General features: G+C 69.2%; 1 protein-coding gene across 7 annotated transcripts in view; it reads right to left on the reverse strand.

Annotated features, from left to right (window-relative positions):
- Positions 1-1,357: 1,357 nt before the first annotated feature.
- GRB10 (growth factor receptor bound protein 10) overlaps positions 1,358-27,449 on the reverse strand; it is a 113,702-nt gene continuing 87,610 nt past the window's right edge. For 5 of the 7 annotated variants that reach the window (XM_045828933.1, XM_045828931.1, XM_045828934.1 and 2 more), the window contains 12 exons: positions 19,828-19,984; positions 18,552-18,667; positions 17,608-17,676; positions 15,596-15,733; positions 14,682-14,792; positions 14,289-14,387; positions 12,788-12,865; positions 11,818-11,985; positions 11,013-11,079; positions 10,767-10,854; positions 5,898-5,991; positions 1,358-4,083 (listed from right to left, as the gene is read on the reverse strand). In XM_045828933.1, the coding sequence (XP_045684889.1) occupies positions 3,937-4,083; positions 5,898-5,991; positions 10,767-10,854; positions 11,013-11,079; positions 11,818-11,985; positions 12,788-12,865; positions 14,289-14,387; positions 14,682-14,792; positions 15,596-15,733; positions 17,608-17,676; positions 18,552-18,667; positions 19,828-19,984 (1,332 nt within the window). In that variant the 3' untranslated portion in view covers positions 1,358-3,936. The remainder of the gene's footprint in view (positions 4,084-5,897; positions 5,992-10,766; positions 10,855-11,012; positions 11,080-11,817; positions 11,986-12,787; positions 12,866-14,288; positions 14,388-14,681; positions 14,793-15,595; positions 15,734-17,607; positions 17,677-18,551; positions 18,668-19,827; positions 19,985-27,449) is intronic. The other 2 variants (XM_045828928.1, XM_045828930.1) reach the window with 2 other exon arrangements.

Consider the following 27,449-nt stretch of genomic DNA (forward strand, 5'->3'; position numbering starts at 1 on the left):
AGGCTGCTGTCGGGCAGGGCCTGCAGCGGCCCCCGGGCAAAGTCCCCCAGGGCTCGTCTCAGAGGCGCCTCCGGGCGGGGAAGTGCGTGTGTGTGTGTGTGTGTGTGTGTGTGTGTCCCGCTCCCCCCCCGTCCCCCCCGTGGGTGGTTGGCTTCCTGTCACCTCAGTGTCACCGTGACTCTTTCCACCAATCAGGCTGCCCCGTTTTGGCCACTGAAAACTGAGGCTGGTTTTGTGGCCCAGGCCTCCAGGCCACAGGGACATACTTTCTCAACTATTGAGTCTATTCCTCTGTGTCCCACAGGCTTTGCTCAACGACCCCGGGCTTCTCCTCGAACAAGTGAGGTTGAAATGTTGGCGGGAGTGGGGCTCCGTCGAAATGAAGGCCCCCCCCATCCAGGCTTGTTGGGGAGATGGCCGGGACAAGGGGATGCGGGACAGCGGGGTCTGTGAGCGTGCAAACCGCTGTCCGGGGTGGGGGGCACGGCCCGGGGCGGGGGACCAGCTCAGCCACCGGCGGGGGGGGGCGCGGGGGGGGAGGACCAGGGCAGAGGGGCTAGCCCTGGGGAGGGTGATGGAGGGAGGGCTCCCGGACACAGAGGACCCTCTCGGAAACCAGTGGCAGGGGTGGGTGGCCAGGGTGCCGCCAGGGAGCTCCTGCTGAGGGGCGAGGCTGGCTCACGGGCCCCTCGTGGTCTGCCGGCCTGGGGCATGGACGCAGGCCCCGGGGCGAGGTCCTCCGGAAGCAGGGACACGGGGCGGCCAGTCCCCTACCCTTTCCGCTGTTCTCCTGTCCAGCCGGAAAACCCGCGTTCCTGGTGCCGCCCCTGCCTCGGCAGCGGGCACGGTGCCGCCGGGCCCGTCTGATGTGTGTCTGCGGGTTTCTCGGGGCCTTCGCTCGTCCCGGGTGGGGACCTGCCCCCCCGGGTGGGGACCTGCCCCCGAGGCCTCCTGGGGCCCACGTCCCCGCACTGGGGCTGCAGCGCGGAGCCCGCCTGGCCTGGTCAGTGACGGGGTGGAGGGGGGCTGCCGGCATCTGGGCGTGTCCCCTGCGGCCCCTCCCGGACGCGTTCCCACCAGCGCAAAGCAGCGTGTCGTTAACGTGCTACATCGCTGCAAAGGCGTCCTCGGAGAAACACGGGCACTGATTTGGGAGCCAGCGGCCTGGGCTGCCTGGCCCCCGCACACACCCACGACCGAGGTGCGTGTCCAGACCGGGCGTCGAACCGCCCGCCTTCTGGGCGAGTGGGACGCTGACGCTCTGGCCAGCGGAGCCACCGGCCAGGGCCGCCGCAGAGGTGTTAGCTGCCAACCCCGGGAGAGTCCTACGGCACAGAAACAGACGCTACAGCCAATAGAAAATGAAGAACACTGTATTAATGTTTATTTCAAATTACAAGAAACAGATTATCAGTCCCTTATTGGTACAAAAATACCTGAAAGTTCACGATTAGGTTCATGAGCCAAGGAGCTATGTACAAAGAGGAGCAAAGCACATGGGATAAAGCTTTGTCTCGCAAGCGAACAATCTCTGCACACCCCGCAAACACACACGTACACACCGGCCGCTCCGCGGGCCACCGCACTTGCGGTGGCGTCACACTCTACCGGGAACAAGTCCCGCCCCCCACAGGTGAGCCGGCCGGTCAGGCCGTCGGGTGCGCAGAGGCAAGCGGACAAAACTTCTAGACTGAGGCACATGTTTCTTCGAGGTGCAGCGAACGGAAGAGCGTCCTGGAAGCCCGACCCTCCGGAGCGCGGCGGCCCCGGAGCCCGGCGGCCCCGGAGCCCGGCGCCCTCCTCCTCCTCCTCCACTCGGTCCAGGCTGCTGGCGGCGTTGTCGTTCAGACGGAGTCACAGGCGGAGACGAGGAGTCAACAGGCCCCACGGCGACCCTGAGCTGTCCCGTTTACATTCACGTCATTGAAATACAAAAATAAAGGTCGCACGCCCCTGGGCCCTGGCCGGCGGTGGGCGCCTGCCTCCCCGGGGGCCCCGGGCGGGGCCCGGCACGCGGGCACCGGCCGAGGACTCGCCGGCCCCGGGAGGTGCGGGAGGCCGGGTCGCACTAGCTGTGTGCGCACCGGAGACGGACATGCCACCCTTGAAGAGGGACGCGTGCTGAGGAGCACGACACGCGGCCAGTGCCAGGTGTCTGCTGGGCAGGGCGCGAGCGCTCCTCTCACCGGGGCGGGGGGGCGCAGGCGTCTGTCGGTGGCGGTGGGGAGGCTTTCACTTCCGCCCGGTGGAGGGACGAATGTGTGTCCTGAAGGGTCAGGCCCTTCCATGAATTCGGGGCAGCTGGCCGCCAGGGAGGGTGACTCGAGACTCGCCTAAAGGTCAATGGCTTGAAAGGGGGCGGGATTACAGGGAAGAACGCATAACTGGGCGTCGGCTACACACGTTTCGCCGCGGCTGCCCCCTGGGTACACGGAGCAGTCCGGGGAAACAGCCGGGACGCAGCCCGGAGAGTAAATGCGGGGGCTGTTCCCGGCGGGGGCCCGCCTTGGGGCGGCCCCCACGGCCCATCAGGCCTGGGCTGTGTCTCTGGGGAGCCCTGCAGCGGGCGGGTGGGCGGGGGCAGGCCGGTGGTGGGACGAGCAGAGGGGCGCGCTGGGACGATCGCTCCGGACAAGAAAATCACTTTTTGCCACAGCGGTCTGTGTGCTCGTCGGGGACCAGGAGCGAAGGCGCAGCTGCTCGCGGGCCTGGGGGCGCCGCCCGGGCCAGGGGGCTCGTGGGGGGGGGCGCTCCCTGGGGGGAGCACACCCTGCTGACCCACTCCTCCGGGCCCGTGGCCGCTGTGAGGTTCCAGCCGGCAGGGGGAGCCTCCTGCCACCTCGCACGCGGCCTCAGGGTGTCAGCAAGAAGGGGTGGTGACACCCAGACCTCCAGTTCTGGGCTCCCTTTCAATGCTCCCATTGTCACCGCCGCTGAAGCCAGTGGCCCCAGGGGGACACCACGCAGGCGGCGTTCTCTCGCCAGAGCCTCGAACCCCCGAGGGCGGGCAGGCCCGGCGGGACCTGCGTCGCTATCAGGGTCGGGCAGCGGCCGTTCCAGAGCAGGCCGCGAGCACCCAGGGTGGGCGGGCGAGGTCACCAGGCGTGTCTCAGGAAGACTGCCCGTCTCCAGCCAGCGGCGTGGCCACTCCACCCTGCAGGGTGCGGGACACTGTGGGTGTCCCGGGGAGTCAAGGCTTCTGAACTGTGGAAGACGGGACCCCCACACACGGGGCGTGGACGCCAGGTCCCCAGAGGTGACCGGGGCTGCGGCGACCTGGCTGGTCCACAGAACAGGCCCGAGGCTGGCCGACCCCGGGCGACGCCGTCTCCGTGAGGATGCACTGCGGGAGTCTGAGCAGGGCGAAGGCGTTGCGCGTCTGGAAGCCGAATCCACCCACGGTGATGTGGGGAAGGGGGGACGCCTCAGGCCCCCGAGGGGGCCGCGCTCCGGCCCAGCCGTGGGCCCACTGGACGCCACCTGCCCACTGCGTGCACTGCGGAGCCACGCCCCTGCCGCCACGGGCCCAGTCGGACGTGGAGGACAGGGGAGTGCAAACGCGATCAATACAAAACAAGTAAACATCTCAGTTTTAACGTCAAGGTTACTCCAGGGCAAGAGTTCGCTTCCAATCACTTCTGTGCGAGGCGCACGGAGCCGGGCGGGACAGTCGTCCCGGCTGCCCTCGAGGGTGCGCTCGCTTTGTCGTGCCCCGGTCCGGCCGCCAGAGCCGCGGCCACGCAGCGCCACAAAGCCAAAAAACCAATCGACCGACCGTGGCGGTCGGCACCGCAGGGGACAGGGGCGCCCCCACGGCGCAGCATCCAAGGGTACTCTCCACCACGCACAACTCCCCCGCCCTCTCCAGGGCGCCCACCCCCGCCCCCCGCCCGCTCCGGGGCCCCCTGCCCCGCGGGCGTGGCGCCGGCCGGGGGTTCACAAGGCCACGCGGATGCAGTGGTGCTTCAGCTTGCAGGGCAGCACGCCCTTGTTGAGCTGGTAGAAGTCGACCAGCTGGATCAGGTCGGAGAACTTGGTGTTCCCGTCGTCCAGGCTGAAGAAGACCTGCCCGTCGTCCTCGCACTGTGGAGACACAAGGCGCCCGCGGTTGGGGCCGCGGCTCTGCCGGCCGGGCAGGCCGGGAGATGCCCGGTGGGCGGCGGGGGTGGGGACTGGGCGCTGCCTGGGCCCCGGGGCACCCTCACCCTGAGGCCAGGAGCCCTGACTCTGATCTGAGCTTGCCCCGGAGCAGGGGGGCGCTGGCCAGGTAGCCTGGGGTGTTCGCAGGCCGCCCCCGAAGCCCCTGGCATACACCATTGATATATATATATATAAAATATGCAGTTTTCTTACATTAATTTAGAGAAAGAATGTCATTAAGAAAATCTTTTTTGTTGTTTTCTAGAATTTTGACTTTTTTTAAAGATTTTACTTATTTTTTTTAGAGGGGGAAGAGAGGGAAAGAGAAGAACATCAACGTGGGGCTGCCTCTCTAGTGCCCCCTGCTGGGGACCTGGCCCACAGCCAGGCGTGCGCCCCGGCTGGGCGTTGAGCTGGGGACGGTTCGGTGCGCAGGCCCGCGCTCAACCCGCTGCGCCCCGCCAGCCAGGGCTGTTACAAAGAATCCGCCCGTAAGTGGACCCGTAAGTTCAAACCCGTGTTGGTCAAGGGTCAGTTCTGTCACTACACTGGTTTTAACGCAACCCGTTTGAACTTCAAGGGCCGCACCAGGACGCAGGCTGCCGGGCCCCGGGGAGGCTGTGAGCTCGGCCCGGCGTCCAGAGGCGGCCCAGCAGCCTGTCTCTGAGGCTGGAGCCACGACTCCGTGTCCCCGCTCCCTGCCCCCCCACCCCCCGCGCTTCTAGGACGTGGGGCTGCTTGGGGGAGGGGCACTGCGGGCTCCGCCCACCCTGCAGTGCCTCGCCCCCCTCGCCTGGCACCGGGGGCCGGGGCAGGGAGGCGGAGAGGACCGTGACCAGAGCGCTTCCTCTCACACAAGGATGCCTGGGCTCCGCACGCGCCTCGTGGGGTCTGGGAGGGCCTGGGCTCAGACCCAGCTCCGTCCCGTCCTCCCGGGAGGAGCGGGGGGCACCAGCGGCAGGGAGCAGCGCCGCCAGCTCGCCACGGCACCACGGCCGCTCCCTCCCCCGCCTCCGGCCCCTGCAGGACTCTTGGGACCACTGGTCTGAGGTCCTGGCAGCAAACCAGCTTGAACACCAGCAGGTTCAAGTGCGAAACCGTGCACTCAGGGCTGGTCAGCCTCCTCGGAGCCCGCCTGGCCGGCGGACAGGGGGCAGGGACCTGTGCCGTTCTCATGCATGCCTCACCCCCGGCCGGGCCGGGGCTCCGGGAGGCATGGCCAAGAGTCCGAGCTGCGGCGCGGCACAGACAGGGCCATGTCGCACTGGACACGGCTGCCGACGCCACGTGAGCTGGCGGTCACTGACACTGACGGTGTTTCTGAGATTGCTCGAAGCTCGGCCCTGGGCACGGACCCCAGGGCCAAGCGGACAGAGCAAGGCCACTCCTGTGCGGGTCCCAGACCCTGAGTGTCCCCCATGTCCTGCGTCACCCGGGAACACGCCCGCACAGAGCAGGCAGCCTTGGGCTCGCGTGGCTGCAGCAGGACACGCCGGGGGCCGCCCGCCTGTGCTTCCTCCCCAGCTCCCGCCCCCCCTCGCTCTGCCGCCCCGCCCGCTCAGAGCGACCGCTGCGAGGGTCTCGTCTGCGAGCCTGGCCCTGCCTGACTGCCGGTGGTCTGCCGTATGCTTTGTTCGCAACCTGAAACTTAGTTAACTAAGGATCACACCAGCCACCACCCCGGTACGTTCAATAAAAACACAACCAAGCCAGGGAGGGAGACCCGGGGGGGTGCGGGAGGCAGCGCCGGCACTCACGGGCAGGATCTGGAAGTTCTTGATCTTCTGGTGGTGGCACAAGGTGAGGACGAAGGCCTTCGGGTTGCTCTGGCTGTCGCGGAGCAGGAACAGCCTGGGGAGCGGGCGACAGCTGGCTGTTACCTTCCGAGCCCAGAGCGCCGCTTGCTCACAGACCCGCACGCACACACCGGCTCCGGCGGGCCCGACGGGCGTCCAGCCGTGATGCTCTGGAGGCCTCAGCAGCCGAGGGGCCTCTGGCGGGGGCGGCACCCCCCCTGCAGCCGGACGGTGGCTGCGGAGTGCGGCTCCTGCCGCCCCTCCCCCACAGAGGAACGGGGCTCCCGGGGACCCCGGGCTGCACACTCAGGAGGCGGCGGGAGCAGGGAGGCGCTGGAGGCTGCCAGCCCCAGAGCCGGCAGCAGAGGGCGGGGCACGGGCCGCAGAGCCGAGCGGGGACTGCTGCGTGCTCGCTGGTGTCGCGGGCTGGCTTGGGGGGGGTGCCCTCCTCCTCCTCCGAGCGGACGGCCAGGCTGGAGGCTGGCCTCAGCGACCACGCAGGAGTGGCCGACCGAGGCGGTGGCCTTCCATGGCGGCGAACACCGGCGGGACCGGCGGAGCATCCACCCCTCACACGTGTGGTTCCGAGGGGAGAGCGCCCGGCGCACACGCCCTCCCCCTGCACCCAGGGCACCTCCACCAGGAGGGCGCGGTGCGGCGGCTCCCTGCCCGCCCTCCCCCCCCCCCACCACGCAGCACCTGAGCCAACCCTGAGCCCCCAGGCCCGCCCAGGCCGAGGCCCGTTCTGGACAACTGGCTCCAGCGCCTGGCCGCGTCCCAGGAGTCAGAGGAGGACGCCCGAGGAGACGCGCCGCCCGGGGGAGGGCTCAGGGCGGGGAGCTCGCGCCCCTGCAGGGCCGGTGGGGCGTGAGTGTGCACAGCCCCCCCCCTCCGTCCCGCCGTGGGGGCGGCCCGTGTGCCGGCCCGCAGTGCCCACATCGCCCCAGCCGCCGCTGTCCCAGGCCCCGCCCCCGCTCTGCGGCCACAGAGGGCGTCCCTGAGCCCTTCCCCTCCTTCACGCTGCGGGGGCCAGCACAGGCCAGGCGCCGGGACCCAAGGAGCCCTTCTCTGCGTCTCTGGTTCGGCCAGGGCGCCAGTGGTGGGACGGCAGGACGGAGGGCTGTGACCCTGGTGACAAGGAGGCCTGGGGAGGACACAGAGCCGGGGCCCCCACGCTCCCCCCACGCCTAGACGATGGGACGCCTGCCCCCGTGACACTCAAGCTGGGGGCTGTTCGCGCGCAAATGGGGCTCGCACAGCAAGGAGTGGAGCTGGCACACGCTTCGGGGGCTGGGGGGGCTGGGGGGGCTGCCCACCGCCCTGGAGAGCCAGTGCAGGGGCTGCCGGGCCCCAGCCCAGGATCCCTGAGGAAGTGCCTTCCAAACACCCCCCCCCCCCCACCAGCTGAGAGGCCACCGCTGCTCGCTGCTCGGGGACGCGGGAACCCCTCCCACAGCCTCGGGCCTCTACGGCCACAGCCCGGGGTCACGGCCCCCGGGACTCGCGCCTCTCTGCCCTTCGACCTGGCAGGGCAAGCAGACCCCTCACTCCTCAGGGACGACTGGACAAGCAGTGTCGCCTTGGGAACCAGGACTCTGGGCTCCGTCCTGACACACGGCGGGGCTGCCGAGGGGTGTGGGTGTGTGCTGGGTTCCCCGGGGACGCACGCCGTGTCCACTCGAGGGGCGGCTCTGTCCCTGCGGGCCAGCAGCCACAGGGAGACACCCCGGCTCCTGGTCAGGGGGGCCGTCCCCAGTGCTCGGGCAGGGACTGCTCTGCGACAAAGGTGACGCTGCAAACGAGCGGCTCTGGGCTAGCCGTGTGGCCCCCGGAAACAGAAAATGAAATAGATCTGTTCTCTACATGGTCCCGCAGAGTAAATCAATTCTCAATGCATCTGGGACCTGAACAAACAGAGATGAACAGAAAAAAAGGAGAGAGAGAGAGAGAGGGAAAGAAAGAGAAAAACAGAGAGAAGCAGAGAGAGGGAGGAGGGAGGGAGAGGGAGGGGGAGGGGGCAACGGAGGGAGAAAGAGAGAGAGGAAGGGAGGGGGAAGGGAGGGAGGGAGGAAGGAAGGGAGGGGAAGGGAGGGAAGGGGGGAGGAAAAAAGACACACGACGACAAGGAGCCCTAGGAGACAGCCCGAAGGAGTCCCTGTGTGACTCGGAAGTGGGGGGGACCCAGCCACACAGCGAGGCAGTCGCAAGTCCGGAGGGACGCGGGCAGAAACGAGGACCATGGGACTGCGTGCGGACATCTGCGTACCTGGAGGCACCAGGAACAGCCCCCCCTGCGCCCCCACACGTAAGCCGAGCCGAGAGGACTGCTGCTTCCCTGGGGGCCGGTGGAGGCCGAGGGTCAAGTGCGGCTCTCAGGCTTCCTGGGCGTCCCTCGAGGTGCCCGCCCCGCGGGGGGAGCCCGGCCACGCTGCACAGTGTGACCCGCGCCCTCCCCCCCATGCCCCCCCCACGCCCCCACGTCGAGACGCCAGTGCACCCGGGGCCTGGCAGGGCCTGCTGGCGGCACCGAGCCCCCTGCTCCTAGCGAGGGGCGCAGGCCGGGGAGCGGAGCCCGGGCCCCAGGGAGCAGGGGCAGGACGGGAACGTGAGCGCGCCCCGCCCGGGAAGTGGGCGAGCAGAGCGGCGGGGCGGGACAGGCGGCCGCTGCAAAAGCGCCCCTTCCGCGGGCTGCGGTCCGGGAGCGGCCGACGGAGCACACGCCTGCTTCCTGGCTCTGACCAGGGGACCGGGGGACCGGGGGACTGGGGGAGAGCTTCCAGAAACCCCAGAGAGCAGCAGCCTCGAACCGAAGGGGAAAACCTCGGGCGCAGGAAGAAGACGAGCAAGCAGCCGGAACAAAGGAGCCTGACCGTGCTGCAGGCCGGGGCCCCGCTGGGGGCCACTGGCAGCCAGGCGGTCGCAGGCCCCTCCGGGAGGAGGGGGAGGGCACCGAGGAAGGGGACGTCAGGGGTCCCCCCACCCGAGGTCGAGGTCGCAGGTCCGCCAGGAGGCAGCCCGTCAGCACGGGGCGGGGGGGAGCACCAGGCGAGAGCTAAGGGCCTCAGCGAGACTCCCGGACAAAGTGAGAGGAGGGAGACGCCCCTCCCGCAGCCCAGAAGAGCACGGGCTCCGGCTCCGCCCCTGGACAGACCCACGGCCCCGGCCCCCTCCCACGCGAGAAGGAGCGGGGGAAGCGTGGCGCGTGGGCCCGGGGGGCCGGTCACTGCTGACGCTGAACAGCAGCACTGGGTCTCGGGCGGACTCGGGCCGGCCAGAAGGGCGTCCCTCGCCAGAAGGACGGCACTCTCAGCACCAGGGAGGACGCACTTTGTCTGCGGTCAGCCAGACACGGGAGGGCCTGAGCTCGCAGCTCGTGAAACACAGTACAGCCCCCGCCCGCCACTCCCCAGGACAGCGGGGCCCCAGGACAGCGGGCCCCAAGCCAGGGCCCCGCACACCCACAGTGACGCGCTGGCCCGGCGTCACGGGAGAGCGCACACACGAGGGTGGTGGTTTCGGCTGAGCAACGACGGGGCGCAGAGTCAGAACTGGGGGGCTCTGTGCCCGCGGAGACAGGTGCAGACAGGCGGGGACCGCTGGCTGCCAAAATGGCGCGCTGAGTGGGGGGAGGGCCCGTCAGGGGGGCCAGGCCCACGTCGCCCAGGAGGAGGGCCACCAGGCTGCCTCTGCGGGCAGGGGCGCGCCGCCCCGCACCCCCCACGGCCTCCCCCCCACCCCAGGGCCGGGGCCAAGGCCGAGTCTGGCCCTCGCAGGGAGCGGGGGAGCCGAGCGCCATGGGTCCCTGGTGACCGCGCAGCTGCTCCGGCAGGCGGAGGCTGGGGAAAAGGGAGAGAGGACAGTGGGGGGCGGGGAGCGGACAACGGGGTGGGTGGGAGACGGCCGCCTGCACGGAGACTGGGCCACGCCGGGACCGGGGCGGTCTGCGGGCCCTGGCTCACACCGGCTCCACTTGAAGACCCTTTTTCTGAGCGTCGGGGAGGAGGGGAGCGAGACCCCGGTGCTGGGCAAGAGGGAGGTGTGTGTGCCGGCATCGTCCCATGTGAGGGTGACCCTCGGCCGTGCTGGCAGACGACGGCCTGGGGGTCCCAGAGCTGAGCACTGAGACACTTCGCCGCTACACAACCCGTGTCTCGGGCTTCCTGAACAATGCTCCAGGAGGCAGGCAGGCAGGCAGGAAGGAAGCATGGGAAGAGGAGGAAGAGGAGGAAACAGCACCATGGGGAGGGGAGCAGGCGCGGTGGGACCAGCTGGTGGTCGGGGCCGGGGACAGTGGACGGGGCCCTCGAGGCCCCAGGGCTGCACCCACATCCTTGGCCCGCACCCCTCCCCACCACGGGGGTGCCGAGTGCAGCCGGGCTTTGATGGAGGGGGCGGGCGGGGGGGGGGGCCGCCGCCCCGCGAAGCGGTGGCGCAGTGGTCACTCTTCACGGCCACCGGGCGCGTGAGGGAGGCCACCCGGCGCCTGCGAGCGGGCTCCGGCCGGAGAAGCGGCTCACCTGACTCCGAGGGTGGGCGACGAGCCGGTCCTGTTGTGTTTGGGGCTGCCTGTCTGCTCTCTGCAAAGGCTGCCTGACCTGCCGCCTTCCCCAAAACTCGCGGACAGAATCCTTTCTCGCATTTGCCCGTGGCCTAACTGATCGCCACTAAGCAGCTCGTGCTGTGTCTCGGCAAAAGGCAGCAGAGCACGCACAGAAACGGGGCCCGAGCCCGCTCCTGACCCCCGCCGGCCGGCGAGCCGCACACGGCACGCGCACCTCCGAGCGCACCCGCTCCCCTGCGCGAGGAGGGCCGAGTGTGGGCACCGCTTACCCGTCCACCAGCCCCTGCTGCTTGATGATCCGGTGGGACTCCTCGCGGGTGATCCTGCCGTGGAACCAGTGCTGGGTGCGGTGGATCACTGCGGGGGGGCGGGGGGGAGGGCAGTCGGTCCCGGCCCCTCGACGGGGCCGCCCCACGGCAAGCCGACCCCCTCCCACGCCACACTCCCAGGGCACGCTGCTGGGGGCGGGAGGGCCGCTCCATCTCCCTCACACACACACACAGAGCTCAGTGTACCTGCACTGAGGTTGGAAGGGTGGAGGGGACTCTGGCTACCCAGAGCGTTCATCCGGGTGCTCCGCTTCTGCAAAACCAGCACCCGTGTCAGTGGGACGCCAGCAGAGAGACACCACCCCCAGGCACCCGCACACACCCCTGGGGGACACCCGCGAGCCTGGGCGGCCGCGACTCCAGCCTATTCAGGTCCCGCCCAGCCCCCTCTGCCCACGGAGAACAAAGAGCTCTCGGGGCGTGGCTGCTCCAAACAAAACCCCAAGTGCCCTGCGGGGTGCCTGCGGGGCTCCCGACCACAGGGCACCCTGGGGTGGGGCTTTCAGCTCCCATCCCACCCAAGGGCAGCCACGCAGGGCTCCCCACCGCCCACCGCCCACCCGCCGGCCTGAGGGCTGGCATCCAGGACACGGAGCTGGGGGGACGCCTCCTTCCCCGCACCCCCCGGGCAGACATGCGGGGAGCACCGCGGAGCCAGAGCCGCGGGCCCGTGCCCCGGGCGCTGTCTGTAAGTGTGAGAACCACTTGGGCGCGGGTGACGTCGTTCCACCTGGAGATGAGGACCTCGAGCCTCACGGGGAGGACCGTTCCAGGTCACGGAGCTGGCCAGTGGCGCAGCCACGAGGCCCCGTGGTCCGCAGCAGGGACAGTCCCGTGCCTGGGCCAGGACGCCCCGTCCCCGCGCCGCTCCGTCGGGGAGCCCAGGGGACAGGGGCAGTGGGGTGGCCCCAAACTGGGAGCCCCCGCTTCCCACCGTGGAGAGCCGGGCCCGCCTCCCCCTCCCGGCCCCAAGCCCCTTGCCTGCACCCACACAGTCGCCGTCCGGGAGCGCAGCAGCGGCACCCACCCCGCGTGACCTCACCCTCCAGGCGTGCCCCTCCTCCAGGGCTGCGCTCTGGGCCTCGGCCGGGTTGTCGATCACTCTTCCCGTTTGCCCAGAGAAGTCCATGGCCACGAGGGAGTTCTCGGAGACGCTGCGCTGCAAGGGGAGCCACAGGTCGGAGAGTCAGGGGGCGGGGGCCCCGGGCGGAGAGGGCGCCGGGCGCCGCCTGCCCCGACTCTCCGAGGTTCGGGAGGCGAGGCTAACAAAAGGGCCCTGGAGCTGAAAACAGCTCCGGCTCCCTTTGAGGGGAGCGGGGGCGCACCCCGAGGGGGAGGGCGAGGCCGCCGGTGCCGGGGACCGGCCCGACTGGCACTCACAGCCTCAGAGCAGCGGCAGCGTCCCGGAGCCCCGTCCGCACAGCGGCCGTCCCTCCCGCGGGCACGCGGGCGCGGGGCGACGGAGGTCCCGGAGACGGGCACCGCGGGTCTTTAGGCTCGCAGCCTCGGGGCGCGCAGCCTCGGGGCGCGCAGCCTCGGGGGTGCAGCGTGGCCGGGCCTCTGGGGGCTCGCGGTGCGGTGCGCTCGCTCTCACCGGGGCGCCCGCCTGTCATGGCGCCCGGGGGCTCGGGCCGGAGGGAAGGCGGAGGCAGGGAGCGGCTCCTCCGTGGAGCCCTGCCGCTGCCACCCGTCCGGACCCTGAGCAGAGCGTCTACCTACACGGCCTGGGGCTGCGGGGACCGGCACAGGACGGCCGAAGAGCTGTGCCCAGCTGTCCCTCTGCTGCGAGGACTGAGCTGGCCTCCTGGCCTGGGGCGCTGTGGGTCGGAATGGCGTCTCTGGAATGCACACACTCGCTCTGAGCTCCCCACTGGGCGGGCGGGCGGGCGGGTGGGCGGGCGCCAGTGCTGACGCAGCGGCTGGCTGGGCCCCTGGCTGGGGGGGGCGGCGGGCTCACTTACCACGGGCGTGGAGAAGGGGGACAGCGAGGCCTTCCTCTGCTGGGGGACGCGGTAGCTCTGGTAGAGGAGCATCCCGTACTGAGGGGGAGCCAGAGTCAGTGGCTGGCGCCGGGGAGCCCGAGCCCCGCGGAGCCAGCCACCCGTCCCTGCTGCCGGTCGTCTCCTCCTCTCTCCGGCGCGGGCCGTGCGCTCGCAGACCGGAGAGCCGCACGCGTGTGCGGAGCCCGAGGGGTCCCCGCCACGTCTGCCCCTTGGCGGGCTCCCACGCACACTCGCCCCGCACCACCCGCCCTCGCACGCACGCTCGCTCGCACGCACAGGGCAGCAAGACTCGGGCAGCGCGCTCTCCGCACTCGGCCCTCCGACGCTGGGCCCCCACGAGTCCCCGCAGGGGGCCCTGGGGCTGCCTCCTTCCTGGGCCTGGACGTCCCGTCTTCCCGGGGGCGGCCCCAGGGATGGGCACTCAGACTCAGGGCTGGCTGGTCGGGGCGCAGCCGTGACGAGGATGCGGCCCGGCTCGCCCGGCACTGACCGTCCTCGCCCGTCCCCAGGGAGTGCGGCCGCACTGTCAGTCCCTCTCTGTTCTATCGGCGGCAGAAGCAGCACAGAGGTTCCAGGTTCCGGGCGGAGAGGCTCCGGGCACCCGTGCCCGAGGCCGTGGGGAGTGCGTCCCCGCAGGGCGTCCGAGCTCAGCGCCCGCCCGCCCGGGCCTCTCGGGGCGTCCACCTGCAGTCTCGGGCCGGCTGGGCGTCGGGAGGGCTGCGGTTCTAGCGACGGCACTCCCAGGCTCTGGGTGGGCCCTGGGCGATGGAGCACACCGTGGCCAGTTCCTCTCGGTCGACTACCGTGCAGCTTGGGGGGCCGTCACACGTGCGGGTGACGGCAGACACGCGGGGCGCGCAGAGCAGGGGGCAGCGTGCGAGCGGCCTGGGCTCCGCCCCCACTGGGAGGTGTGAGGACTCGCTGCTCGAGGACTGGAGACGGCTGTCCAGGGCGCGGCCCCCAGGGACCCCTGCCATCGACCTCTGGGAGCTCCTGCTGCCCGGAGACGCCCGCCTGCCAGGTCACTGCGCGGGCTGCGCGGCTGGCTCCTTGTGTGCCCCCAGGAAAGCCGGGGCTGATGGGCAGTCACGGCAACGATGAGCCCTCCTGCGCACGCTCTGCGGCCGGTCCCCCGGCCGCTGTCCCTGCTCCTAGCCCTCTAAGCGGACCTTGTCCTCGGGGCATCTCCCCGCCCCACGCCCCGGGGCGCACTCGGCCCCATCCAGAGGCACCTGTGGCCGGCTCACCTGGTGGGGGCGCCACGGCACCACAGGGCGGAGACCAGGGGCGCAGCCGGGGACCCACCGGGCACGGGGCCCACGCTGACCCCCGGTGTCCACAGAGGCCAGGCCGGCAACAGGCTCCGGCCTCCCCACGAAGCCCCCGCGAGCAGCGTGCGAGCCCCGGCGGAGGCGGGGACGCCCAGCCCCCCCGGCCCCCAGGCGGCAGGCCCCGCTACCTTGAGCAGCCGGAAGGCGGTCATCCAGCAGGTGCGGCTCTGCTCGTCCTCCGCACACAGCAGCCGCAGCTCCTTGGGCTCGTGCAGCACTTTGTTTGGCTGGGGGGGGGGCGGGAGTGAGCGCCTGGCCCGGGGGGGCGCCAGCCGGCCGGGCCTCCGACGGCCCGTTCGCACCGCCGCACTGGCCTCTGGGCCTCGGGGCTCCTCACAGACAGCACAGCGCAGCACACGGGAAACGTTTTCTCGAGGGAACGAGTCCAGTGTGGAACCACATCACTGGGTCTGGTTTCCCTTTAAAGCCGCGACCGAGGGAGGGTCTCCTGTGGGAGCCCCGAGTCCCAGTCCCAGGGGCATGCTCCTCGGGACGGAGCACAGGGCAGGGGGCCGCAGTACCTTTATACAGAAGCCGAAGTCCGTGGGGGCGCTGTACTGCTTCCGGCCCGAGATCAGGGAGAAGACGCTGCCGTCCTCCAGGTCGGCCAGCAGCTGCAGGTGCCTGGGCTCCTGCGGACAGCCGCAGGCTCACCGGGGAGGGCTCGCCACCCCGCCAAGTCGGAGCCCCACAGCCAGCCAGCCAGTCAGAGGGCAGAGGGGACGGAACCCGAACCCGGGGGTCAAGGTTAACAGCACAGGCTCAGAAGCAGGTGCCATCCCACTTCCCTGCGTGGCGTGTCAGACTCCCGCTGTGCCTGCTGTGTCCCTGACAGCACCCCCACCCCCCACCCCGGCTCACTCTCCTGCCCTGCTCTGTCCCCTGCTCCCGGCCTCACAGGTCCCTGGCTCCGGTGCCCGAGAGGCCGGCGAGCAAACCCCAGACCAGAGCTGGGAGGTGGGGAGTGGCCCGCGGCACCCTGTGTCAGACGGGAGAGGCCCCCTCTGCAGAGGAAGGAGCCTGCCCCTGCCCCCGCCCCCGCTGACTCCTGTGCCCGGGGCTCCCCGGCCTCCCTCTTTCTGTGGGCCAGAGCAGACGCTTCAGCTCTTGGGGGGAACACGTGGCCCAGGCCACCCAGGCGTGGCTGCCACCATTGGTGGCCACGGACCGGAGACACCGAGGGGACCCCAGCGGGGAGTGCCAGCGAGCCCAGCTCTCCCCCGCTTCCCGCCGGGGGTGCGTGTGAACGGCGTTTTACTCCTCAAAACCTCTCCCTCGGCACGGAGCAGGCGGCCTCGGGACAGAGACAATCTACGACCCTTAGGGCTGGCTGCTGCAGGCCCACGGAGAGGTGGGCCGCAGCCCGGAGGGTCCTAGGTCCGTGTGGGCGCCTGGGGTCGGGGAGAGGCCAGCAGACGGGTGGTGCGGAGCTCACCTTCGAGGACCCCTTGGTGGAGCAGTAGAGGCCCGACCGCCGCAGACAGAGGTACAGCTTCTTCCAGGACTTCCTGCCCATCTCCTTCACGTGCAGAAAGCCCTGGATCTCCGGGCAGCTGCTGGAGTTGAGGAAGTTCTGTGGGGAGCAGACGTGGACAGTCAGACACGCGGACACACGGGGGTCGAAGCAGACGGGTCCTCGGCATCGCCGACGGCATCCAGTTTCCTGAGTCTGCGAGACGTTCCTTCCTTCGGCCGAGCCGAGCACTTTCAAACGACGTGCTTCTCTTCAGAAGGCCCACGAGTCCACCTGGCCTTGAACAGACAAGACGCAGCCGGCGCCTGGCGGACCCGCGCACCTCTGGGAAGGGCGCAGAGCACACCGCCCCTCGGGGGGCGCCCCGTCTCCCCTTCCAGTCTGCCCCGGACCCCCTGCTCCGTCAGCGGGGCCCGGCGGAGAGGATGGGCCAGGAGCAGCCGCCTGGAGGTGCCTGCGGCTACTCCCGCGAACCCAGGCTTGCTTGCCCGCACGAGGCCTCCCCTCGTGACGGCCCAGAGTCCCCGTGAGCTCCCCCCGTGGGCAGCCCTCTCCCTCCAGGGTAGAGAGGCTGGGAGCTGACCTGCCTGAGAGGGGACATGGCCCTCCCACAGGCGAGACGGACCACCCGGGCCGGACCTTCCGGAGCCTCGGCGATGGTGGCACACCCTCAGGACCACAAAGGACCTCGGGCCGGACAGGGAGCCCAGACCGCTGGCCCTGCGCCATCGTCACGACTGGGCCACGACAGCCTCGCGTCCCCAGCTCCTGTTGCACGCGGGGGGGGGGGGGCCTCTGGGAGAGACCACAGGACTGAGCGTGGACGCCCTGGCCTGTTGGGGCCAGAGACACACGTGGGGGCCAACCGGCAGAGGCGGGGGTCTACGGGCGGAACTCTGTGGGGCCCCGGCTTTGGTGGCTCCCCCACCCTGGGCGGCTGTGGTGCGTGGCTGCCCCAGGGAACCATCTGTTCCGTCCCCAACGCGCTCTGAACACACATTTGCGAGAGGAGACCGCAGATTCGGAATCGTCTTCCGGAGGGCGGGCCTCCTGCCGGATGGGCCTCCCCCACCAGGCGAGTGCTCTCGGAACCCATCTGTGCCAGGGCGCCAGCGGGCATTGTTGCGAGAGGCCGCGTTCGGCTCCAGCGCATTGTTTTAAAGCCTCTTTCGGTGCGTTTGCCCACTGCACGATGGGTGATTTAGGAGCGCGCCTGCCCACTCCGCACTGAGTGTTCAGCAGTTTTTGACCAAAAATGGCACGACCCCTGTGCCCTACCCTCCCTATTCACCCAATCTTGCACCAAACGACAATTTCTTGTTTCCTCCATGAAAAAAGTCCTCACAGGCAGGGAAACATTTTGCCAACGTGGAAGAGGCGAACAAAAAACAGACGCACTAAAACACATCAAAATCGACGAGGTCCAACAGTGTCCCGAGCAGCTGAAAACCGTCTCAGTGGGCGCGTGGCATCCAGTGGCGAGCACCTGGGAGGGGGCTGAAGCCTGAGCACGAGGGGTCGACACACGAGACTAACACACGCGTTCTGCTTTTTGGGTCCCCTCGTGCCGGGGGCTGCGGCACCTTCCCTCGTCCGTTCCCGGCCCCTGGAACATCAGCGGCAAGTGCACCGGGGCCTCGCGAGGCAGAGGGGCGGTGGAGACGAGGGTTCTCACTGGGGCTCTGAGATGGGCTCGGGGACCACAGCTTCTCCGTCCTGCTCGCTGCCCGGAGGCTCCGGGTCAGAGGGAGTTCTTCCTGTTTACAGGGCCGTGCGCTCTGGGAGGACCTGGCTCCTCACGACTTTCCCCACGACTTCCCGAGTGAGCACTGCGCACATTTTTGATTTCCCTGAACCTGCGGCTGCCCAGGCTAGTCTGTGCGTAAGAACGAAATCTCTCCAAGCTTCTGCGAGGCTGCACGGCAGCTCGAGGGAGGACTGCTGTCCGGGCACAGAGGCCCGTGGGCCCGTACCTGCAGGAGCTGGGTCTGACCGCCATTGGACTGCTGGCACCAGGTAACCATCTGTTCCGGGAAGAAGTTCTACAGGAAAGGGAGAACGGACGGGTTAGGAGGCAGCGTCTACGTGGGGAAACACACACTGGCAGGTGAGCCAGTCCACGAACACGGCCCAGCGACAGTCATGGTGGCGACCCCGGCCTCGGACGGCCCTGCTGCCTTCTGAATGCCCCTGGGAGCGCACCCGGAGCGCCCCTGGCCTGGACGTGCGCTCGCGCCTCCCCCAGGCGGCGGGCCTTCTGCATCGTGGCTCCGGGCACGTCACAGCAGGGGACGAAGGACTCCCGAAACTCAGGGAGGAGCACAGTCGTGTGCAGAGGCTGCGCTGGTGCACCCCCCAAACCGCTCAGCACACTTCCTACTTCGCAGAAAGCAGTGAGACTCTCTGAGTCAGAGGCGGCTCCGGTCTGGCCCCCAGGCGGCGGGGGCGAAGGTCACACAGGGCTGGGGCCTGCGTGCTGGTAACTCACAGGACAGGCAGCGCCCCCGCCCCCACGTGCAAAAGGGAAAAGCCGAGAGCCGCCAGGAGGCTCGCTGACGCGCCGGGACGCTCGGTTCTCTGCCCTCCCTGCACCGACACCGCAGTGTCCGCTGGCTGCGCGGGGGGACGCGCTCTCGCCCGCTTGCTGGGCCGCTGCCTGGCCAAGGGCCCTGCTCCCCCCCGCCACTGACCCCCTGCGGCTGCTGGCAGAGACACCCGCCCCTGCCCTTGCGCGGGCCTGCGCTCCCTTGGGGACGGAACTGAGGGAGGAGCCTCGTTCAACAGCGGATACTAGTCTCCGCCCACCTGCTGCTCCCCCCCCCAGCCTTACTTTGGGACCCGCCCCCAGGAACCCCGAGCAGCCGCTGGAGAAGTGCATGGGCTTCCTCCCGCCCAGCCCCCCGGAGCTGAGACTCACGGTGGGGTTTTTGAAGAACTCGTATTTGCCGTAGTTCTTCCTGAACAGGAACTTGCTCTCGCTGGCCATGGTGGTCTGCACCTGCACCACCAGCTCGTGGTCTTCCAGGCACCTCTCTGGGGGGAGAGCACGTGGGAGAGCAGGGCACGTGTGAGGCAGGGCACCGCCTCCACGCAGCTTCACACGCAGAGCCCCAGGCGGCCTGGCCCCCCACGCCACGGGCCTGGGGGCGCGGGGGCGAGACGGGCAGTGAGGGGCGGGGGCAGGCGGCGCTCCCCGCAGACGCTGGGCCCCTGCACTGAGACTCGGGCACGTGTGCCGCCCGGCCCAGCCCCCCCAGAGCCCTCCTCTGGGCCCAGTCCCCCCGGGGCGCTAGCGCCCTCTTCCCCAGTGGCATCGGTCGGTCCCACTGGACGCCGCCACTGCCGCTTTCCCCGGGCGTCCAGTTCGGAGCCGCGGGAGCGCGCCCGGGGACTGTTGAACGGTGCGGTTCCTGCCCACTCCGAGCCCGGGGGGGGGGGGGGCGCCGTGCTCCCAGGAGGACCCTCGCTGCACACGCACGCCGGCGGCTCTGTGCGCTCGCCCCGCGCCTCACCCGGAGAGGCCCGACCCGGAAACCCGCAGAGCGTCTCTACCCGAGACCCAGCCGGAGGAGGGCGGACACCGGGACGCTGGCCCTCGACACGCTCTGCCCTTGAGAGCACACGTGCACGCACTCTCTCACACACACACGCACTCACACACGCTGACACGCGCCTGTGCACATCCTCACACACGCACTCACACACGCTGACACGCGCCTGTGCACATCCTCACACACGCACTCACACACGCTGACACGCGCCTGTGCACATCCTCACACGCACGCACACACGCTGACACACGCCTGTGCACATCCTCACACACGCACACACGCACGCGCACAGCCCCTGCCCTGTGAAAGCTCCCAAACCAGCTCCGAGGTCACTGCGGGGCCCCCGGGGGCCCGCCTGCACAGCCCGCCCACCGTCAGAACCCTGCCGGTGCCAGGCCGCCCCAGAGCACAGTGTGCGGCCCGCCCCGCCCTCCTCCACGGCCCCGCACGGGGGCAACTCCTCACCGGGTGCAGGCCCTGGGGAGCCACTGCTCCCCCAACCAGGGCCGGTCCCCGAGATCACGGGGGGGGCGTGCTGCAGGTGCGTTTCGGGAGGAAAGGAGAGCGTGCGGGGACAGCAGCAGGCGGCCCGCCGTGCAGGCAGGGCCACGGCAGCCCCCGCCGGGCGCCGCCGCCCCCTACCTAGCCCCAGGTGCAGGTGGTGCTCCACCAGGGCCCAGCTGTTGTCGTCCACGCAGTGGCTCCGGTGCGCCAGCAGCTGGCACAGGTCCCTGGCGGTCATGTCCACGGGGGTCTCCACCACTTTGCACGTCCCATCCTCACTGAAGACTCTCACGTCCTGCAACACACAGGGGCGCCCGCCGATGAGAGGCGCGGGGCTTCAGGGGTGAACCCCGGACCACGGGGCCCCGGAAGAGGAAACGCCCGCCGTGCTCCAACACGCACACCGCCGCCCCTGCAGCGGCGGGCACGCGGACGGTCACTGTCCACTCCCCCACCCCGCGGGGGCCGGAGCACGACTCGTCATGCTCACGGTGCCCACGGTGCAGGCTGCGACCAGGGCCAGGCCCGAGGGTGGGCGGGGCTTCTCCACGCCCTGTCTGGGGGTGCGGCTGGTGGCTGGGGTCCGGCACGGCGCAGCGGGCACTGCTCACTGCAGAACCCCGCGGAGCGGGAGGGCCCCCCAGGATCCCTGACCTGACCTCCGCGGGCTCGCCCACCCTCCCTGGCCAGGGCCCCGTTCCCTTTTCCTGCCGTGCCCCTGCTGTCTCCGGTCCACTAAGGCTTAGGAAGGAGCTGAGGAAGATTCACATGGACATGCTGAAGTGTCAAATACCAAAAAGAAGGGCAGGGAAGGAACATGGTCACAAAACTCTGGCTCCTGCGCCCTACGAAACGACAAGCATGCTTCGTTTCCTGGGTTCTGTCCAGGGCCCTTCGAGCACATGGCTCCCAGGCAAAGGGGGGCCAGGGAGAGGCCCGAAGGAGCACACCCTGCCCCAGGAACACACCCTCGGGTGCAGCCCGCAGGGAGCACGAGGTGCCGAAAGGCCCGACCTCCACAGCCTGGAAAAGCGTCGGAGGAACAAGACGGCATTTCACGGCCCTGCGGCCTCCTGAAAGGGAGTCTGTCTCTGGCCTCTCCCGCCGTCCCCGGGGGGCCGGCCCCTGCCCTGGCCAGCCCGCCAATCCCGGCCTCGGGGACTCGGTGGGCAGGCTGTCTCCGGGCGGCAGAGCAGCTGCTCCGGGCGCCCCACTCAGTCCTCGGGCAGGGAGTCAAACCACCTGAGCAGACCAGTCAGATCCCTCCCCGGGCCCGACGCCACCGCCCCCCGGCTCCCCGCAGCACCAGCCGAGGTGGAGGTGCCCACAGCGGGACACCCATGCCGGGCTCAGACCCAAACGCCGGACACGTCCCTGTCACCGCCCCGGCCCTGAGGTGACGAGCAGGGGGCTCCGAGCGAGCGTGCCCTCTGAGCACTGCCCTCTGCCACATCCCTGGACACCTGCATCCCCTGGGGCCCCCGCCTCCCCTGCGGGCCCCGCCTCTGGCGGCAACCTGGGGCTGGGGGTCCCAGGCCTGGCAGCACCCATGGTCCCCCCAGATGGCTGCGGCTCTGACATTTATTTCTGCTGGGGTGGCAGTGGGGACGGTCTGCAGGGAGCCCCCTCCATCCCCAGCCCTTCCAGAGACCACCCTCCGGGGGGGGGGGCGAGTCCCCAAGGCTGCCTGCAGCCTCTCGGGCACCCGCAGCCCCAAAGACACCCCGTGCTACGGCAGCCCCGAAACCTGCTTTCAGCTCACATGCGTTTTCAAGAAATCCACCCATCTTTCTCCAGAATCCATGATGACTCAATGACAGTGATACTTTTACAACACAACTTGAATTTTCAAATATAGCTGACGTGGCAGTCTGTAAAAATAAAATGTAACTTAAAGCAAGTGTGTCTTTGGAACGCAGGCAGAAGCTTTCCCTACAACCGTATGGATGTGAGACACAAACTCAGAGGCCAGGGTGGACTCGCACCGCTCCTTGCGACGGCAACACGCTGACTGGACCGCCCACCGCGCCCTCTGCACCGGGCGTGCTGCCGGCTGCAGAGTCAGCCGGCCCCCAGTGTCCTCCTTCCTCAGTTTCTGAGAGCGTCTGGGGCCACGACGGACGTGACCTTCCCTGGAAGAGCTGGAGCTGGAAGGGCGCTTCCCAGCTCCCCAGGGCCAGCGTCCCTCGCCTGCCCCAGATCGAGGGCGGCGCCCGTTCCTCAGTCTTTCCGGCCACACTGCCTCCTCCTTCCCGGCCCTCCCCGTGCGCCCGCCCCCGCCCCCAGGTCCACACTCAGCCCTGGCCTCAGAGGCTGAGCTGTGCTTTGTCGACGGCCCCTCCTCCACCTCCCGGACACAGCGGGCTGGGGGCCCCCGCGCGGGCCTGCCGCCCAGGGACGGAGAGGCCCGACAGAATGCCGGACGACCCCTGCGCGGGCTGGCACGGGCACACGTCTGAGGCTGCTGGTGGCAGTGTTTCCAGTGCGGACGAGAAGGACAGTGTGACCGGAACAGCTGGCCGCCACACCTCTCAAAGCCAGCGCTTCCAGAAGGAGCACACGCACCAGCCAGCAAGGGCTGTGTGTCCCGGGCTCTGGTGCGCCGGGCCTGGGCCAGGGGCCACAGGGAGCGGGCCGCAGGGAGCAGGGAGCGGGCCGTAGCGCCCTGGTGGGAGCCCTGGTGTCCTGTGAGGGGCGGGACACAGTGGCTCCTCGGGCGGGGGGGCCGGCCCCACAGGGCCGGTCTCTGCCTGGGCACAGGCGCCCAGGGTAGGAACAGGAGCCCAAAGCTCCATGCACAGAAGCTACGGCCGCCTTCCCGACCTGCCCCACGCAGGGCGGGAGCCCACTGCGGCTATCACTCGAGGGCCCACCTGGGCCATGTTCGCCGCTAACTGGCTGCGTGACCCGACCTCTCTGTGCCTCAGTTTCCTCATCAGTATGGTGGGAACCCGAAAGGAACACTGGCCTCCTGGGGTCAGCCGGGCACAGGCTCAGGACAGTCACCTGTGCCTGCCCCTGGCATGTGCTTGCCGCAACCTGGGGGTGCAGCTCTGGGGGCGAGGCAGGGCACCCAGGGGGAGGCCTCCGGGACCCCACAGCCGCCCCACCCCAAACCGGTGCGCGGGTCTGAGACTCCAACCCCCCAGCTGAGAGGCAGATCCCGGCCCGTACGACGGCGCACGAGCAAGGCCGCTGGCAGCGGCCGCCCGGAACTGTCCCGTCCTTCCCCCCCACGCAGAGGAAACCAGGCAGGTGACTGCCTCTTGAACTGAGTGACACTAAAGAGCGTGAACTGCGTCAACAGTGCACGGCTGTTCTCGGAGTTAGTCGGGGGACCGATGCCTCGCCAGGCCCCAGCCCCCGCCCCCGGCGGGCTTGGCGCCGCGTCTGCCGCCAAACCCACAGCCCTCAGGCGACAGGGCGTCCGTCTTCCCGGAGCTGCGCTGCCACCGCTCAGACAGTGCTCGCGCGGAGGGGGAGCGGAGCTCACATCTGAGCGGACTGAGAGGCAGGAGCTCAGTGACCGCCGGGGTGGGAGGGCCACCGTCTGCACGGCCCCCACTGTGCTCCGGGGAGCCTGGCTCTGTGTCCCGGGGCCCCCGGCAGGCAGACGCCGGCTCCAGGCACCGACGCACGGCGCCGGTGGGCCCGCAGGCTCTGAGCCTCGTGCTGGGTGGATGCAGGGGACGGCCTGGCCTCGGCCCAGGTCGCCTGCAGACACAGAGACGGGGCACAGCCATCTCCCTGCCCCTCCGCACACTGCCCCATGTGGGACAGCCCCGGGTGGACAGCCGCCACCGCCGGTGCAGGGGCAGAGCTGAGCAGAGGGCCCCGGGGCCCGCTGACGAGAAACCAAGTCAGCCGGCAGGGTCTCGGCGGGCACCTCTCTGGCCAGCTTTCTCTCCACTCTTCACCCTGGTCCAAAGCTCTCTGAGGTCCCACTGAAGTGCACTTTTCAGAGTGATGGCATGAGCTGGACATGCCAGTAACTGCCAGGGACGAGTGCCAGCCCGTGACCCACCTGCCAGGAGGGGGCACTGGGGAGGGTCAGTCGGGAGAGGGGAGCCAGCCTGCCAGCCTGGAGGGGTGGGACCCAGCCAGTGGGAGCGGGAGGAGGAAAGGCAGCTGCTGGGGCAGGTGGAGGGGAGGGGCCCCTGAGACTGCAGCTGTCACTGTCCCCCCCCCCGCCCCCCCGCCGACCGAGGAGGAAAGGAAGTCTGGGGAAGGCAGCATGGATGGCTTATCCAGGCCCAGGAGATGGATCTGCAGGGGTCGGGGTCTGAACCCAGGGTGCCGGCTGCAGGCCCGCCTGCCCGTCAACGAGATGCTGCTGCACCGGACCCTCCCCAGGGGCTGTGCGTCCGGGGCCCCGAAGCCCCGGTCTGAGCAGGCCAGTCGGCTGGCCGGCGGGAGGAAAGGAAGTGCACACCCGCCCAAGGCAGCAGCGGGGCTGGGCTCGGCGCGCCTCGCTGGAGAGAGCAGAGCTGCGGTTTCCCCCGGCTCTGCCCCACACCGCAGGAGCGCCGTGGGGCCCCGAGGACTGGCGGGGGTGGGGGCGAGCCGCCACGTGGCTCTGGTCACACTGACGAGACACACTCGGAAAAGCAGAAACCCGTCTGATGCACTCCTCCGTCTCAGGGTTTCAGCGAGAATTAAAAATACATTAAGTCGCTGCAAATCCTTTCTTAAAAAGTCGAAGTTCTAAAAATACCTTACAAAACAGTTGCTGGAACCCTGCCACCACCTCAGAGTCCCTGGGCGCACTGCCCCGAGGGAGGGGCGGCGACGGGCCCCGAGGGGGGCCCCCGCACCCCGAGCAAGTCGGCTCCTTCGCGAGAACCGACCCTGGTCTGCTCGACCGTGTTTTCTGAACTGCTCTGGAGTGGTGTGCGCGGCCTGCTACGGGGACAAACGTGGGTTTTATGGCCACATTCTGCAGAGAGTAAGAACAAAAGCACCGTAAGAAGGCCTCCCTGTGTGGACAGACGGGCAGAGCCGCGCCCGACAGGCTGAACTCCAGCACAGCCGTCCTCCGGGCCTTGGCCCCCACTGCTGGTGCGAGGCCCTCCTGCGGGCTCCCGCCCGGGCCCCTGCCACTCCGGGGGGCCGTCCTGTTGTCACTGGGCTTCTCTGCCAGCCCACAGGCCCGGGAGGCAGGCTCACACCTGCCGCCCACTCCGGGCTCCGCCGGCTGCCCTGTGCCCACCCACCAGCTCAGCAGGGAGCCCGGCCTGGCAGGGGCCGCCCGCGGGCTCCGCGGCACGTGGTTTCCTCCCGGGGCAGGAAGAGCCGGCCTGCAGACCGCAGGGGTGAGCCGAGAGAGCACGAGTCTCAGGGGAGAGGTCCCCAGTAGTGCTACCAGAGGTCCTGTCCACCTGTCCCCAGCGTGACAAGGACACACTCCCGAGAGCCATGAAGTTAGAACACACACGGAACAGGGCCTTGTTCAAGTGGAGACACCTTGGTGTTTGCAGAACACCCAGGAAATCTAGGCAAGGCACAGCGGCTGCCACCTTAGAAACGACAGCAGACAACTCAGCACCTCTGCCGGTGTGGTTCCTGGGGGCCCACAGGCGCCAGGCAGAGCGCGGTTCTGGGCAGAAGCGGCAGCGGAGCTCTGGGGGCCCCCCCTACAGGCTCCCCTCCCCGTGACACGGCCAGACCCGATGGGGGCTTCCCGGGTGCAGGGACGTGCAGCTCCCTTGGCTTCCCGGGACAGTGGGCTCCTCCGGGAGGTGCGGGCTGAGCACGGCAGGTGCCGGGCTCTCGGCGCGCTGGGCAGCGTGGGAAGGCAGAGGGGCCCGCTCCGGCTCGTCACTGACGACCAGGACCCAGGAGGACACAGCGGGCGGCCCAGAGCCTCCGTGGGGAGGCACCATGCACAGCCACGTGGCCATGGCCCGCGCCCACGGGGCTCGGGCCCCCGAGGTCTCCGCTGCGGCAACAGCCCTCTGCTGCACCACAGCGGGCCGCCCTGGCCGTTCCTGCCACACCGTGGCCCCTGAGGGTGACCCCCAGCGCTGCCCACGCGCCTCGCCCAGGACGCCTCTGCCACCCACAGACCCCCTGGTGACACACGGCGACAGGAGGACGGCGGCGAGGGGCACGGTGTGGCCGTGGGTCCTGCCTGACGGGCCGGGGGGGTGCTCCAGACTGCCCCTCGCCCCCCACGAGGAAACACCCCGTAAGCACCCACTGCGGCTCCCAGAGCCGTGTGCCGGTCCCGAGGGCTGCGCCGCCTATCAGGGAGGTAGTGCCCTTGCAACCTGGGACCCCAGCTGCCCCTGCAGAGCTCCCTCAGGGGCCAGCCCTCTGGCAGAGGGGACGGGCTCGCAGAGCCCCCGGGCTGGGGGTTGGGGCTGGGGCTCTGTGTGCAGCACCCTGACTTCCTGAGCCGGAGGCCCCTCAGAGAGCTGGGGAGGCAGGGACCCCGCCGGGCTGCCCAGAGGTGGCCAAGGAAAATAAAAAAGTCTTTGTTAAACCAACTTCCTCGGAGAGTCGGTAACTCAACGTTCCATTTGCATATTGTAATCTTAAAAACCAACAAAAATGCTTTACATCCCTTCTCTAGAAAACTGTCCAGCGGAGCCACATGACTGATTGGCTGTGGTGGCCAAAAAAAAGAGGCAGGAATTAGGAGTGACCCCTCCCTCCAAATTCCAGAAGAGCAGCAGCAGCAGAGGAGGGGCTGGCTTCCAGGGGGAAGATGGTGGGTCTGCCGGGAGGGTGGGGGATGGGGACAGAAGCCCTGGGGTGGGCGAGTGCCCTCGGGGTGTGCGGGGGGGCACAGGGTTCGGGGGGAACCAGCTCGCCAAAGGCCGGGTGGAGTAAAGACAGTGGTGACGGGGACAGAGGGGCCCCTGGGAGAGGACACAGCGCAGCTGCCTGAGTCACCCCCATGGCCCGTGGACTCCGGGTCCCCCCAGGGGTGGGGCCTCGGGGCGGTGAGGAAGCCGCAGCTGTCCACCCATCCGTCACAGAGAGCAGGCAGGAGAGGGGCGGGGAAAGGTGCCCGCGAGGGGGGCCGAGCAGAGAGGCCTCTGTCTTCTGAAGCGGGGAGGGGGGGGGGGATGTGCTGACGTGTACCCTGGGCTGGACCTGGCCCTGGCCCTGGGAAGGCCACGAGTGACCACTATGGACAGCGGCTGTCCTCTGTCCTACCGTGGGTCCGAGCACTGCCCTCTGGCTCCTGTCCAGACCCAACTCTAGGGCTCCCCCGAGTGTCCCCGCCCCGTGCCCCCGGCCCCCCCCCCGCCCCAAGGCAGCAGCAGAGGCGGGGTGGGCCTGCTCCGCAGGGGCTGAGAGCGGAGGGCTGGGCGAGGTGGGAGGCGGCTGCAGGGGCGGGACCAGACGGAGGCCTGGCTCCAGGACGGCCGGAGGCCGCCTGCATGGGGTGTGGGGGCGGGGGGAGGCGGCTGCACCCTCCTCCCACTGGACTAGCACTGGCTGGGAAGTGACCAGCCTGGGCCGTTCACGAAGCCGTCCTTACAGCCTCGGGAGACCCGACTTTGCTCGCTAGTAAATGCATGTCAGAAGCCCGTGCAAGGCAATTAATTTACTTCCAGAAAATTAATTTTTAAAATGAAATAAAGAAAGAAGAGCTGATTTGGCACGAAGACATATTTGTGCCCTATTGAAAATGAGGTTAAAGTATGGACTAGTGTTTACACAACAAACGGGAAAACTTGCTGTGGCCAGTCACTGTGTGTGTGTGTGTGTGTGTGTGTGTGTGTGTGTGTGTGTGTGTGTGTGTGTGT

The sequence above is a fragment of the Phyllostomus hastatus genome, unplaced genomic scaffold, assembly GCF_019186645.2.
Source record: "Phyllostomus hastatus isolate PE091 unplaced genomic scaffold, TTU_PhHast_1.1 phas_scaffold_78, whole genome shotgun sequence".
Classification (NCBI taxonomy): Eukaryota; Metazoa; Chordata; class Mammalia; order Chiroptera; family Phyllostomidae; genus Phyllostomus; species Phyllostomus hastatus.